This window comes from Vipera berus, assembly GCF_964194415.1.
Source record: "Vipera berus genome assembly, chromosome: 3".
NCBI classification, from domain to species: domain Eukaryota; kingdom Metazoa; phylum Chordata; class Lepidosauria; order Squamata; family Viperidae; genus Vipera; species Vipera berus.
The window spans coordinates 25,856,862-25,870,896 of NC_138204.1; the positions used below are offsets into that span (position 1 = coordinate 25,856,862).

A 14,035-nucleotide genomic window follows, 5' to 3' on the forward strand; every position below is an offset into this window, starting at 1 on the left:
AAAGTCAATCTCTCCATTCAGCCACTGTGGTAACTTTGCATTTTACCCCTTCATAGCAAGGTAGCTTCACATTTCCCTTTTACAAATTACTTCTTTTTAAGGTACTGGGCAAATGCTCACAATGCAGAAGAGATGGCAGCCCTGTTACTTCTGAGCTCTCCTATCAGCTACCAGGAAGAACTCATTGACTTGTGCTATTCTCAGCATTTTGAAGCTAGTGATGGTGGTGAACATTTCTAACTGCACTTGAAAGACTGATCAGTGGAAATAATAGCAGTATGGAAATGCCCTTAGAGCTTCCTGCTTTTTTATGGCAACTACATATGAAATTTCTCCAACAAAAACAGTTGTAGTGCCTTTGGAAGGCTTATGAAGTAAAAGATCTGTGGGCATGCTGAAGATCTAAAATTAGCAACAAGCTTTCAGGTTGAAGAGTGGGTACTACATTTTATTTTAGTATAACAACAAGGCATATACAATTATAAAAATGCTGTTCTTCAGAGACCTCTTCCTGAGAGTCACACAACTTAATTTCTGTTTTTTGATTTTCTGATGCACTTGGCAGAATTTCTCCCATATATTTAAGGAATTCAGTTAAGTAGCAGTCCCAATAACTTGAAAGCCCAAAGTTAAAGAAGGCTGGCTTAAGAAATAAAAACTAAGGGAGCCATTATTTTTTAATTTCATTTGCAATGTAGGAAGCATAATTGTAGAAAGCTTCTTTTTTTGCATACGGTTTTTTTTGCAGACAAGAGTTATAAATTTGTCATATTCACCTACTTAATCACTAAAATGCAATACTGATTGATGTATAGAGCAGTTTTGTAGGCCTCATATCACAAGATGTGCAAAGCTAAAATTTATAATATCCCTGCTTTTGCAGGTTAATAATTGTTTGGATCCTAAAGACCAGGTATTCTGAAATAAGTTGCAGTAAATGTGTGGGAGTGGCGGGTAGCAGAGGTTAAGAAACATCAATGCCTATGATACCGTTTACATAGACCCCATTCACAAAGGCTACAAAAAGAGCTTGCCTTTATGAGAATCTTCCTCTTCAGCTGGTTTGGAGATGGCAGACCGTCAGCAGAGATATCTACCGGTTTGGTTAGCAGCATGTCTCCAAAGACCTTTTTAAAGTTCTGAGCCATATTCCTCTGTTGGGCAATGCTGCAATGGTCTTCAATGGATAGGATAACAGGATAACTTAAAAAAAAACACAAAATCATTAAGAATAATTCCAGGTGCTGGTTGTCACCTCTAAAGTCTTTGATGGTCTGGGATCAGGTTATTTCCCAGTTTATCCGACCCACCAGAGCGGAGAGGCAGGGTATGTTACAAATCTCTTCTCTTAAGGAGACCCACCGAGTGGGACCAACAGAAAAGTCTTCTCCATGCAACTCCCCTTCCCTCCCGGGAACATTATCCCTCAGAGAGATTGGGCCCCACCTTCTACTCTTTTGAAAGGCTCTGAAGACATGTTGCCAGTGGGCCTAGGGCCAGGATGACACAGAAACACATCAAGTGGTTTGATTGTTTTTTTTTTGTATTTAGGATTTTATTTCTATAAGCCACTGCAGTCACCATGAATGACCTTGATGGCCAAATAATGTTTTTAAAAATATAAATAGGATTATAAGTACTGTATACTGGTGCTAAACTTAATTCTGTTATTAGTTTGCCTAACTGGGCTTTCGGATCAACTCCCTGAAGAATTAACATTTGACTCCTATAGGATTTGTTTAGCTATCACTCCATCCTCCCTTTAAGATCAGGTCCATAAGACTGAACACTTTATTTTGAAAACAAATAGCTGGAATACTGAGGAAATTGAGATTTTAGAATTCCATTACTAGGTGTCAATTGAAAGGGCACCAAATATCGGCACTAATATATGATTCTTTTTGAATACAGAAAATACATTTAATGTGGTAATAGATAAAATACCCATTTCCCCTCAGTTCAACAGTATAATGTTTTTTTTCAAAAATACAAGTTTCTAATCTTCTGGATTGTGAGAAAAATAACTGAAATGCCACCTGAAATTATTGGATTAGATTTCAAACCAAAGAAGTTAAAGAAGAAAGACTTATTTGCTAGAGACATAATTTCAATAGTATACACAACTCTAATATTATATTCTTGATTATAAAAATGTATATATGCTATATTTTTTTTAAAATGTAAATTATTGCTTAAATAAATTCAGTGTCTCAAATTGAAAATTTTATAGAATCCTCCATTCTTGATGCTGACACACACACACACACACACACACACACACACTGTATATGATAACCATTTGCAAAAATTTACTATACTATCCACTATCATGCCAGTGCAACATCTTACTTCACATACATATGTTCCAGCCTAGCACTGAAACAATACTTTGTAGACTTTGTATGAGGTGCCATAAAGTAAGTCTTTAGGGGCAAGCATCTGAGCTAGGGAAAGGCAAAAATATCCAAAGAATATGGTTTCACAACTGATGTTTTACTTACTCAGAAGTTACAAAAGCATGCTCCTTGATGGTGGTGAGGACATCAGAAAACTTAATTTTTGTAGTTAATGTGTGTCCATGATAAATCACAGGCATCCCATCAGGACCATCCCAGCAATCAACTTTTAAAGTATAATTAAAAGATCATCAATACAACTTAAGTTAATACTGGAATTAATTATCTTAGATAAAATTAAGCTGCATCCAAAGACAAGTATAAATAGTTGCTTGTCACCTAACAATCCAGATAGAACACATTTCAATGAAAATGTTTTCCTTATTTTTCTGGAGTGAAAGTGATACCACAAAGGAAGCATTTCAAAACAGATTTGGGTGGGAAAGTAACCTGTAATGCGTTGATAATACCCCTAGTTCCATGGCACTAAAGTACTGCCTTTTATTTCAAGGTCACAAGCAAACCTTCCCTTCAGAGGTTTCTGATCAAAGAATTCTAGGCAAGGTGTATATGTATATTTGTAACTGCCTTTATTTTTGACTATCCATCTGGCTCAATATAATCTATTTTAACCTGCCACAAAATTCCAAGTAGACACTTTCATATCTCTTGCAATCTGATCCTTTTAACTGGAATATTCAGTGTGTAGAGTGTACATTCCACTCCATGCTTCATCTATGTGCAATTTTTTAATGCTTAGTATGAGATGAACTTTTCCTGATCTTTTAGGCAGATAAGGAAAGAAAATGAGAAGAGACCAGCACTCACGTTCAATACAGCGGCATCCCATGCGCAGGCAACGAGCATAGGCTTCCAAGGAAGACTCACTTGAGAACTGATCTCCTGTCAAGTATCTATGATGAAGGGGCAGTTATGAACATAAAAGCAAGTTGGGTTGGATTATCACAATATCAAAAAGATAAAGCAGTAGCTCAAATACAACAAAGAATTGATCAGCAACTTTTTCATGTACACTATCCAATCAGAGTGCACTAGTCTCTGACCCAGATTTCTCTCTCTCAACTGCTCAAAGATTCCTCTCCATGGTATACTGGGGTAACATTAGATGTTTACAGTCATCCTAGCCCCACACTGCTCCAATCCAAAAATTCCTCTTCCTTCAAAAAGTTTGAAATAACATAATAAGGTGTATTTATTTCATTGTGCATATCAGGATTCTCTTCATCTAGAAATCCAAAAATTACTGAGTCATGTGTTGACTGCTGCTATTAATGGAAAGCAAAACTCGAACAGGCAACTCATGTAATAGCTTTGTTCCCTATGCCATCCATCTGGTAAACTCGCAAGATTTGTTTTTCTTGCCATGCACATGTATGCATAACTCGAACTAGACTGTTGTTTCTCTCTGTCATATATGTAGGTATATGCATAATTCTGTATTTATTGATTTATGTAGTGTATATTAGAAAAGGTAACCCTTTGAGAGCTGAATGCAACGAAATTTCATTTTAATGTAAGCCAATTAGTGTACATTTAAAGTGACAATAAAATTATTCTATTCTATGATTTGAAGAGATGTAAGACAGTGTATTCCAAGAACTGCATTGTTATCCCAGAAGGTGCTTTTCATACAGTTTAATGCTCTCTTCTCAAAGCAAATTACAAATAGGAGAAATTATTAGCAAGAGAAACCCATTTTTCCATTACGTGTTATGAGAGGATGAGATCCAATAATGGGACAAGGGGTTGTTCAAGTCCTCTGGGCGTATGACATCAAACTCAGAGTTCCAGATGCTGTTCTCTTTGGAAAACAGGAAGGTGAGAAACTGTATAAGAAGGGGAAAAATTGGGGGGTGGGGATGGGAGGTGAAAGATGGAACATTAAACCCCCAAATCTCAGATATTTTTTCAGACCTTCTCAATTTGATTCTCCCCAGATGTATTGGATTACTGCTCTCATAACTTGGAAAACATGCTAAATTACAATACTGGGAGGGAGTGATTGAGGAAGTCTGACATAGATGAGATGAAGTTTCTGGGTAGTTTTCAAGATCAGTTCCATGTAGACAGCACTGCAGTAATCAAGTTGCGAAGTGACTAGGGCATGAGTGACTATTTGAAGGACCCTCCCAATTTAGGAAAGGACACAACTGGCTCACTGGACGAAGTTATGCAAATGCCTTCATAGCCACAACTGCATACCAACCTTGAAAGGGGAAGTGTAACCCCATTCAAGGTCAGAGGAAATATACTCAAATCTGGATGGTTGAAACACCTATAGTCACTAGGTGCTGGTGGTAATGAGTTGGAGGTTCTCCCCATCCAAACTCATAACGTCCATGCAAAACCTTGACAGCATTATTTGCTGGTTCCAAGTCGAAAGATAAAACCTCAAACTAGCAGATGACCTCACCCAGCAGTTTTATATTTATCTGTTTATTTTATTTATATTTCCTATTTCTAAACAGTCCATCTCCCACAGAAAGAGGAGGTACGAGAGAGTAAGCATGCAGGATGACAACAAATTCACCAGTGCCTTAAAAACTGTCTGGAACAAATAAATCCTACTTTGTTTCAAACTTAAAAGTATGCTGACCAAAGGCCAATTGCTTAAGAAATCCTTGATTTATTTAGGCAGATCCTATACTGGAGAATACTCTAAAAATGATAAAGATTGTTTCTGAAATAACATTCCATGCTAACACTAGAACTTTGTATTAGGTCTAGAAAACAACAAACCCGCAATCAACTGCATGCTTTCTATATAATTATCTATGTTCCAACTCAATCTAATTATCCTTACTTATAATTTCTAGGACTACATAATTGCCCAGTATTATTACAACCAATCAAATATAATTCCAGCAATTACCAATGAGAAGTCTTAGCTCCCTTCTTAGAAAAGGCAAAGTTGCAACTTATTTAATATTTTAAACTGCAAGAAAAGATCTACAGAAAAGAGGAAAGATAACTTGCTACAGTGTTCCTTTCCTGCCATGTATGGAACTGACCTTTATGGTACCTTGTAGCATTACTCACTACAGTGTAGTGTAGAGAACTCTGATATCAATGACTTGGGAATTGTAAAGCCAGCTGCCTCTATCATTCCTGTTCTATTTTTTCCAGTGAGATTCTTGAGTCTTACCTCATCTGAAGAAAAATAAGGTTCTTCAATTACTCTCAGTGGATCTGACAAGAAAGTAAACATAAAATCTTGCACCAAGGAAAGGTCTGCAGCCCAAAGCTCCTGTATATGAGGATGGAGAAAGGTGGAGTTTTAGAAGCCAGATATTCTAAAGTAAGTAAATACATACATACATACATACATACATATACTGTATATACAATCATATTTTTAAATTTTATGACTGATATCTAAGTTAAGTCCATAGAAAGTTACTTCATCTAGCTGACCTTGGGTAATTTCAAAAAACTTGAACAGTGTTGAACTAGTTGCATGACAGACTACCAGAAAACACCAGTCCTACTCCACAGAGTAATTGAGCAACACTTGAAAGAGGCAATGGTAAACCATTTCTTAGTGATTGCTAAGAAAACAATATAGGCATATTCACATTAATTACCAGAAATCAAGTTCAGCTTAAGCAAATCTTTTATCTGCATCAAATTTTGGTTCTTACTCCCCCCCCCCTCTCTCTCTGTCTCTGTGTGTGTGTGTGTGTGTGTGTTTTCCTTCTACGATATGAACTTACCATTTGGTATTCTAGCAAAAATGTCTGGAACTCTGACAGAGAAATTCTGTTGTATTCGGATCTCTCCCCACTGCTTTAAGATAAAGTGCAAGATAAGACAGGTGGGTTAAAAGGCAGCTGCCACTTCTTGAAACCAAACAAGCTTAAATATATAGAGATACTGTTTACATATAACTCTCATACATAACACGAAGATGCAATGGTGGATTCTCATGTGAAGTTATGCCAAAAATAAATCACACTATGGATTAGTGTCATATTTAAACAATGCCAATGAAAAAAATTAATATGACAGTGAAAGTAATAGATAAAGCTTGGCTATTGATAGAGCTCATTACATTGACTCTATCAGGGAAAATTGGGACAAAGAACATATCAGTATAAAGGATTGTGGCCAGACAGTATCAGACATACATTTGCTATCAATAAATAACAGACTTCAAATGCAAATTTGATTAAAAGGAGCACAGAACTTTCAAGAATACTGAAGAAAAGCTGAACTTTGTTATCACAGCAATTGGTAAAAAAGCAAAATAATTTGCATAAATGTTGCATTTTGCTATCAGACATAATTCTGTAATGGCTGGCACCAAATTATTAGAAAAAGCAGCTCTTGTCCCAGAATTTGAGATTTTACAATATTTCCAAAACAGATCAGTACAACAATATACAACCATATCATACTGTGCAGTGAAGTAGAGAACTAATAGAACACTATGAATGCATAATCTGTGCTTTGACTAATTAAGTAATTAGCACATTCTCATAGTTGCAAGCCATTTTAATTTCCATCCCAGCCCCAATAGGAAATAAAGCAGTTTACCTTTCTAAGAATGGAACAGCCATCTACACAGAAGAAACAAAAGTCAGTCATTGTGCTTATTAAATTTAAGCATCCTACTTCGGACCTCAATAGAGGAACTGCAATGCTGCTTCTCACAGAAATAATAAAGCCATTTTCCAGTGTATAGTTTACAAACGTCCTGAACAGACCCTTCAGGGATTCCTTATGTGCAATCATTAATTTGCATATACGGATTTTTGCATATGCACGTGAAAATGTGTATGAAGTTGAGTGAATGTGCACTACAGTACCCACCTCTAAGAAAATATTGCTGAAAGACAAGAATAAAGTCTGTGGAATAATACTTTTATTAGTTCTTTAACAATTGTCATCAGAATTAAGATCAGAAGCATCTTACTCCTTTCTGTGCATTGTACATCAAGCTCTGGTACAGTTGAACAAATTGTCCATAAGTGATATCCCCATTTCTCTGCTCCACATCCTGATAGCAAAGAGAAAACAAGCAAACAACAATCTTAAAATAGGCTATTATTCTGTCACATATGAGTGATTAATTATCTCACTTGTGACAAATAAAGCACTCACTGCTTTTTTCTTGTACCATTTTCTAAAAGACGGGGAGGGAAGAACTTTTGTGTTTTAATAATGCATCTTAAATGTACAAAGCAGAGATGCATTTTCAGGGTCTTTTACCATCTTTTCCCCAATCTTCCTTAACTTGCTTTGGCCATGTAGGCTCAGCAATTTGAGATTTCAGGATAACATACACATGAAGAATTCCAGACTGGGAAAGACTGGTTTATTCAGTAATAAAAAGAAGAAACAGTATTTAAGGTACTAGGATTACAACTAAGGAAATTCAGATTCAATCCCACTCTTGGCAAAGGAAGTTCACCAGGTGATTTACAGCTAGTTAGTCCTCCAGCAATACCTACTTCATATTGTTAACTGTGGGATAAATGAGAGGAGACAGCTCTTTGTACCCCACCATGAGTTTTTGAAGGAAAGCTATAAATCTAACAGTCAAAAAATAAATGCAGAAGGTTCTAGATTCAAATAATCAGTAACAATAAAGTTCTTAATCTGAGTAGAACAAGAACAGTCTCAATAGATGGGTAAATTCATAGGGTGCAGCAATCTGTAATCCAAATGTGACATCCAGAAGTTCTAATCCTGCTTTAGGCATCAATCTGCCTTGGGCCAGTCACACTTTCTCAGCCCTAGGAAGCAGGCAATGGCAAACCATTTCTGGAATTTGCCAAGAAAACTGCAGACTAGTCCAGGGCAGTCACCAGGTATCAACCCTAACTTGATGGCACACAAAACAAATTAATTAAAAAATGTTTTTAAATCATACAATAGTATATCAAGCTGCAACGTTTATCAATGAGATCAAAACTCTGCACATATAAACAAGGAGAAAATACCAAATACTTACTGATAACCTCTCTCTTAGAAATCTCATGTTGGGCACACGGTAGTTGACTTGAGATAGCATATTTTTTAAGTCTTTTGCAGAAATTCTACATTAGTGGGGTAGGAAAAAAGAGAATAAATGAATGAGAGCATATTTCTGTAGTTATGCACTGCAACTTTTAAAATTCTCACAATTGATTAAAAGATGGAAAACATAATAAAACAAGGTAAGCATTATTATGAAAGGATAAAAGCATTTCCTCCACTCCACCCCTCAGATGCTGCACCTGTCAGCCTCCTGACATAGTTCAGAATAGCTGTTAAGAGGTCAGTGTTGGCCTCTTGTGAGGCCTTGCCTGTTAGTCTTCCATATATTCTGGCTTTGTGGGATCATTGTGGAAACTAGATTTTTTAAAAAACAAGCTTCCTTCCATTTTCCTGATGTTCTGATGTGACAACTGTCAGATTTAAGTTTATTATATTTCAGTTTTCTAAAATCCTATGATTTTTTCCCCTTAAAAATGGACAAAAAACACTTCAAGCTAATCAGTGAATGGAAAGAAAATCACAGGTCAAAACTATCAGCAACACTTGGCCAAACAGAAGAGATTATCTCGAAGTACTTCCAAAATTACAAATACTGGTGTAGTTATTAAAACCATCAGTCTCAGACTGTAGTACGTGAAAGGAAATAGTCACTATAATTGTTGTGGTTCTTTTCCAAACAATTGAAATTATTTCAAAATAAACATTTGTTTTTTCTTCCTTTTCCTCAATAGCTGTAGAAAAGGAGATTTGCTTTCTTCAAATTCATAAATTACTTGAGAAATGGGTCTCCTTCAAATAATACAAATGTACTATACTGTATGGACTTTAAAAAAGCAAGAGAGGAAGAAAATCAACTCATTTGAGCTGTGGGGCTGGAGAAGTCTCCTGCCTGCATATTCCTTAGGAAGCAAAGGTGACAAGCAAATACTGTAGTGCATAACACCAGACATGTCACTAGAAGGCAAAATCACAAAACTGCATCTCATTTACTTTGGCCATGTCACTGGAGAAAGCAATTACGTTTGGAAGAGTCAGTGGTAAAAGAAAACCTGGCTGTCAAAAAACACAGTGGCTGAACACTATCAAAGCTTCACATCAGCCAGAGCATAGGAAAACTCAATAGTGCAGATTGGAAGATGTGGGGAGACCTGCCCCATAAAATCACCAAGAGTCTGACTTGACTGAACAGATAATATTATCATCACTATACTGTAATAAATTGCTTCTTGACTTTTATCAAGAAAGAATGTGTTTCTTGATTTTAATTGTGCTTCTTTTTTTTTTAATCCCATTTATATCCCGCCCTTCTCCGAAGACTCAGGGCGACTTACAATCTAAAGCAGAAATCAATGTGCTTAGCAATAGCTTCTGAGGTTCAATCTATGCTTATCAACGTGAAAATCATTAACAGTGGAGTGACATCCCTGAAAACCAATTATCTTCCATGATTGATCTTCCCTTGCAATTTGCAGCACTTAAGGAAGTACTCTTAAATTGCAATATTATTCATGAGGGGTCATCAAACAGGCCTAGGCAGGTCCAAGACAACTCACCACCGCCAACTCACCTAGGCCAGCTTGCCATGGCCAACATGCCACAGACAACTCATTGTGGCCAGCTCACCACAGCCAACTTGCCACGGGACAATTTGCTATGGCTAATTTGCCGGACAAAAGTTACATAATACTGAAGAAATGGTGAAACAGAATCATTACAGAAAGGATGAAAAAGGAGGGACAAAATGAAATGTTAGATCGAAATCATACCTTGCTGACTCTAGCCACTCTTATGGAAGCAATGCATAAGAGGCTTCTTGAAAATTAAATTGCACAATTGTTTGGCTGAGATCCAATAACAGTAGTAGGTTTATCACTCCTATACTACACGATATAGCACTACAACTTTTTATGTTCTGATCATCAACTGACTTAATTTATTCCCCAAATGTTATACTGGAATACAATAATCAAAACCACTCTTCTGAAAAATTGCAAGTTTCATGTCTGCTTGGAGTACACATCCCATAACCACACCAAATATTGTAGTGACCGTGAAACATGGAAGCAGGGGAGCCTGGAGGCTTCAGAATGAGGTGCTAGTCTGCAATGAACCACTTGCTGGGTTCCTCTTTTCCCCAGAGCAGGGGTAGGCAACCTCGGCTCTTTTATGACTCATGGACTTCAACTCCCAGAATTCCTGCCCCAGAGCAAGCCTGCTGCTGAGTTCTTATAATATATTGCAATTTGTCAGTCCACCAATGACTGATGAAATCCAAAACAAATCTATTGCAGATGATGAACTGTTGGCAAATAACTCATGTATTCCTGGCATCCAAGAAATGCCGGTCTCCTCCACCCAGGAACAGAGACTGTAAAACTCTTTCCACAATAAAACAAGATAGCTGGAATTAATCCACTTAGGGAGGGGGAACCCCTCCCCCCCAAATTTGGCTGAACTCCTGAGAAATGCATGTTGTAGACATATAACCTTACAGTCCAACAATTAGCTCAGTCATTAGGTCAGGAAATGGAATTTGGCTACAACCCATTTATGACTTCCAGATCTCAGTGGGTGAGAAAAAAATATCTTCTCTGTTTTATACATATTTATACACATCTCCACACCCACACCCACACAGGCCAGTATTTAATAAGTCCAGTAACAAATGGAAATCCTTTCCATCATGCTCTGCCTGCTTTTTGGTCCTGCCCCATAAACAGGTGTGGGTAGTCCACAATGTCACTTAAATGCCAAGCATGGCTGCTCAGTGCAGTAATATACCTCTGCAATATTTTATTTATTTTCTATCATTATTTTTTATTATTTTATAAACAATTATAAACAATTCAAGGCAGTGAATATAAGACCCCTTCCTCCTGTCTTCCCCACAACAACCCTGTGAGGCGAATGGAAAGAGAATGACTGGTTCAAGGTCACAAAGCTGGCACATGTCACTGAACCAGTTTTGATTTCCAACATTTCACAAATTAGCAAGTGCTAAATATCTTTAGTATTTCTTAAAGAAGCCTGGTGCGCAGGTGTAATATAGCAAGGAAGCTTTAGCAACACACTGTCAAATATGTATGAATAGTTAATTTGATTCCCAGGACACAATTTCTCCCTCCCCTCTTTGGCTGGAAGCAAAGAGAGACTGACGCCAACAGGTAGCAGTAGAAAGCACTGCACGTAAGCAAAAACACATTGACAAATTGAGCCATTCTAATCTGTTCTGAGGCATACTTTGAATTTTCATTGCCAAATTTGTTACATATTACTCTCATAGATTTTAACTGGACAGTATATTTTACTATAGCTGCCCTCTCAAGAAGAATTCCCTCAATAGTTTGATGACCTTGGAAACACATGTACACTAGATGCAGCTATTCTATTGTCAAATAAAACATTAGTATTTTTTTAAGAAATCTTCCTCTTCACAAAGACTGAGAAATTATTGAACTCTCTCTCTCTCTCTCTCTCACACACACACACACACACATCAAAAGGGTTCAGTTATCTCAAAAAATCTCAATGAATTAATAAGTTAACTGATTATCAAGGACTTCTGGGGAAGAAATGAAGGTAACTTTGCTGAATGTGGAGCCAATGATCATGGCAGAATTTTTTGCATTTTAAAAGGAGGCATAACTTACTAAAATTATTTATACTTGTTGTGATAAAGGGAAAAACCATTTCTTTATATATTTCTCTTTTTGTACTATATACTTTTCTTCCTTTTCTATTTTTTCTTTTCTGCATTTTATTTGTATTTTACTTTGTATTATTTTTCATATTAATTGTAACTTTTAATAAAATATAACAAAAGATAAATTACTTGTAATATATCTTGTGTAACTTGCATCCGTATAACCAAGCTATCTTCCTTTTCCTTTCCACTTATCTCACCACAATTTAAATTGTGCATAGTAAATTGCAGCTCACAAAAGCTTATGGCTTTTAATAAAATTTGTTAATCAGAAAAGGTGCTTCCAGACTCTTGATTTTCTGTGAGCATATTATGTTATTGAAAATAGTTGCAAAATTACTCTTGTGAGACACAGTTTTGACTGTCATTTTGATTGATTAATTAATTGATTCATTCAATTTCTATAGCTAACCAACTCAACCAGGTGACTCTGGGTGGCTTACAAGCCATGAGCTATGTTAGTTTTCTTATTAAACAGCTTACTTAGGCAATAGCATCCACTTTTGCTGAACATACTGTGGCCTATATAATGAAAAAGGTTGGAGACCACTAAGATATCTCAATGGCCAGTGATGATTTTGTAGCTGAAACTTTCAACAAAAAAGCAGATACATTCACATAAAGAGGATAAGTGCCATTCAGAATTTAAAAGCCTATAATAAATTATCTATGATTGTTAAATTGTTCATAATCTAATTGTTCTCCTTATACAAAAAGCAGCCCATTAATTTTTCTTGGAAAAGGGTCATTGTTAAACTTGCAAGTCCATTGTATCTTGGTTATTTTCCTCTCAAACTGGGAACAGTGGGAACAGGAAAACACAGTGGAATCTTTTTTATCAACACATAGAAATTAGAAAAAATGACAAAAGTTCATTAGGTACCAGGCTGGCTTAGTATATGTGTTGAAAACCTCTCTGATCAGTGTTACAGCTCCGTGTTCTATTAATGTTGTGACTGCCTCCGTCTTGATTTCCAGACACTCTACAAACATGCTAATGTCTCTTGTCAGGGCAGGAAATCAGTAGAAATAAAAATCACAAAATAGAACAGGGGGAACCAAGCACTCTAGGGCTGGGAAGAGGCCCTAGATCCAGCCCCTCATTTTCTGCTGCTTTCAAGTTTCTTGAATGTTCCTTGGCTATTTCAGCCACAGGTGCATAATTGCTAGGCTGCTCTTGAGGCTGGCCTTCCCCTAAGGTACCTTAAGCAACTTTCTCCGTCTCAGAATCTTCTCCGTTTATTTATCATACTATGAATCTTGGAAGGAAAAGAGAATTGTAGCAGTCACAGGTATACCTTAGAAAGGCCTGAAGAGCTGGGGATGTATCATCCTGGAAAAGCTATCTAAGCACTAAGACTATGACCTAACGGCTCATAATCCCAGCATATCATGCAGAAATATGTTGCAATTCCCAGAATCCTCCCTTTTAAATTTTTATGAATCAATCTTTCAGATACACAGCCACGTGTTCTGCAACAGACTCTGGATGTAGAACACATAGAAAATACTTATCAGCTGCTGGATTTCACTACTGCCCTGTGAGGTTTTAAACATCCATCTTAAAATCTCCTCAGTACTCCCGAATGTGATTTCTCATGTTGGTCAATGACTGTGGTTTAGTCCAAAGGAATGAAAAAAGTGAATACTGAAATTTATTGCTAGCAATCTGCTAGTCTTTGCTGTTTAAGAGATGTGTTGCATTATGGGCTACTTACTGTATAGTAAACTATATGCACTTCTTGAAGAAGATGCAAATCTAGAACCTTACTACTCTAATTCCTACATCATTTCACTACACCAATTCTTTCTTTCTCTTTCTGTTAAACCTCTGTTAAAATACAATAAACGATCTCTTCTTCCCTTATCCCATCTCTTACCTATACATAAATCCTTAAAAGCTTGTCAGCAGAAGTCCATTAAGGGTTGGAAG

General features: G+C 36.7%; 1 protein-coding gene across 5 annotated transcripts in view; it reads right to left on the minus strand.

The window, feature by feature from the left end:
• The window catches only part of PLCG1 (phospholipase C gamma 1), a 94,201-nt gene that overhangs the window by 36,676 nt on the left and 43,490 nt on the right, over positions 1-14,035 (minus strand). For 3 of the 5 annotated variants that reach the window (XR_014025800.1, XM_081322589.1, XM_081322587.1), the window contains 9 exons: positions 8,374-8,458; positions 7,333-7,416; positions 6,954-6,976; positions 6,131-6,203; positions 5,563-5,664; positions 4,125-4,243; positions 3,225-3,310; positions 2,502-2,622; positions 1,035-1,203 (listed from right to left, as the gene is read on the minus strand). Coding sequence is in view for 4 of the 5 variants with exons in the window: in XM_081322589.1 (XP_081178715.1) it covers positions 1,035-1,203; positions 2,502-2,622; positions 3,225-3,310; positions 4,125-4,243; positions 5,563-5,664; positions 6,131-6,203; positions 6,954-6,976; positions 7,333-7,416; positions 8,374-8,458 (862 nt within the window). In the remaining variant the exon portion in view is untranslated. The remainder of the gene's footprint in view (positions 1-1,034; positions 1,204-2,501; positions 2,623-3,224; positions 3,311-4,124; positions 4,244-5,562; positions 5,665-6,130; positions 6,204-6,953; positions 6,977-7,332; positions 7,417-8,373; positions 8,459-14,035) is intronic. The other 2 variants (XM_081322590.1, XM_081322588.1) reach the window with 1 other exon arrangement.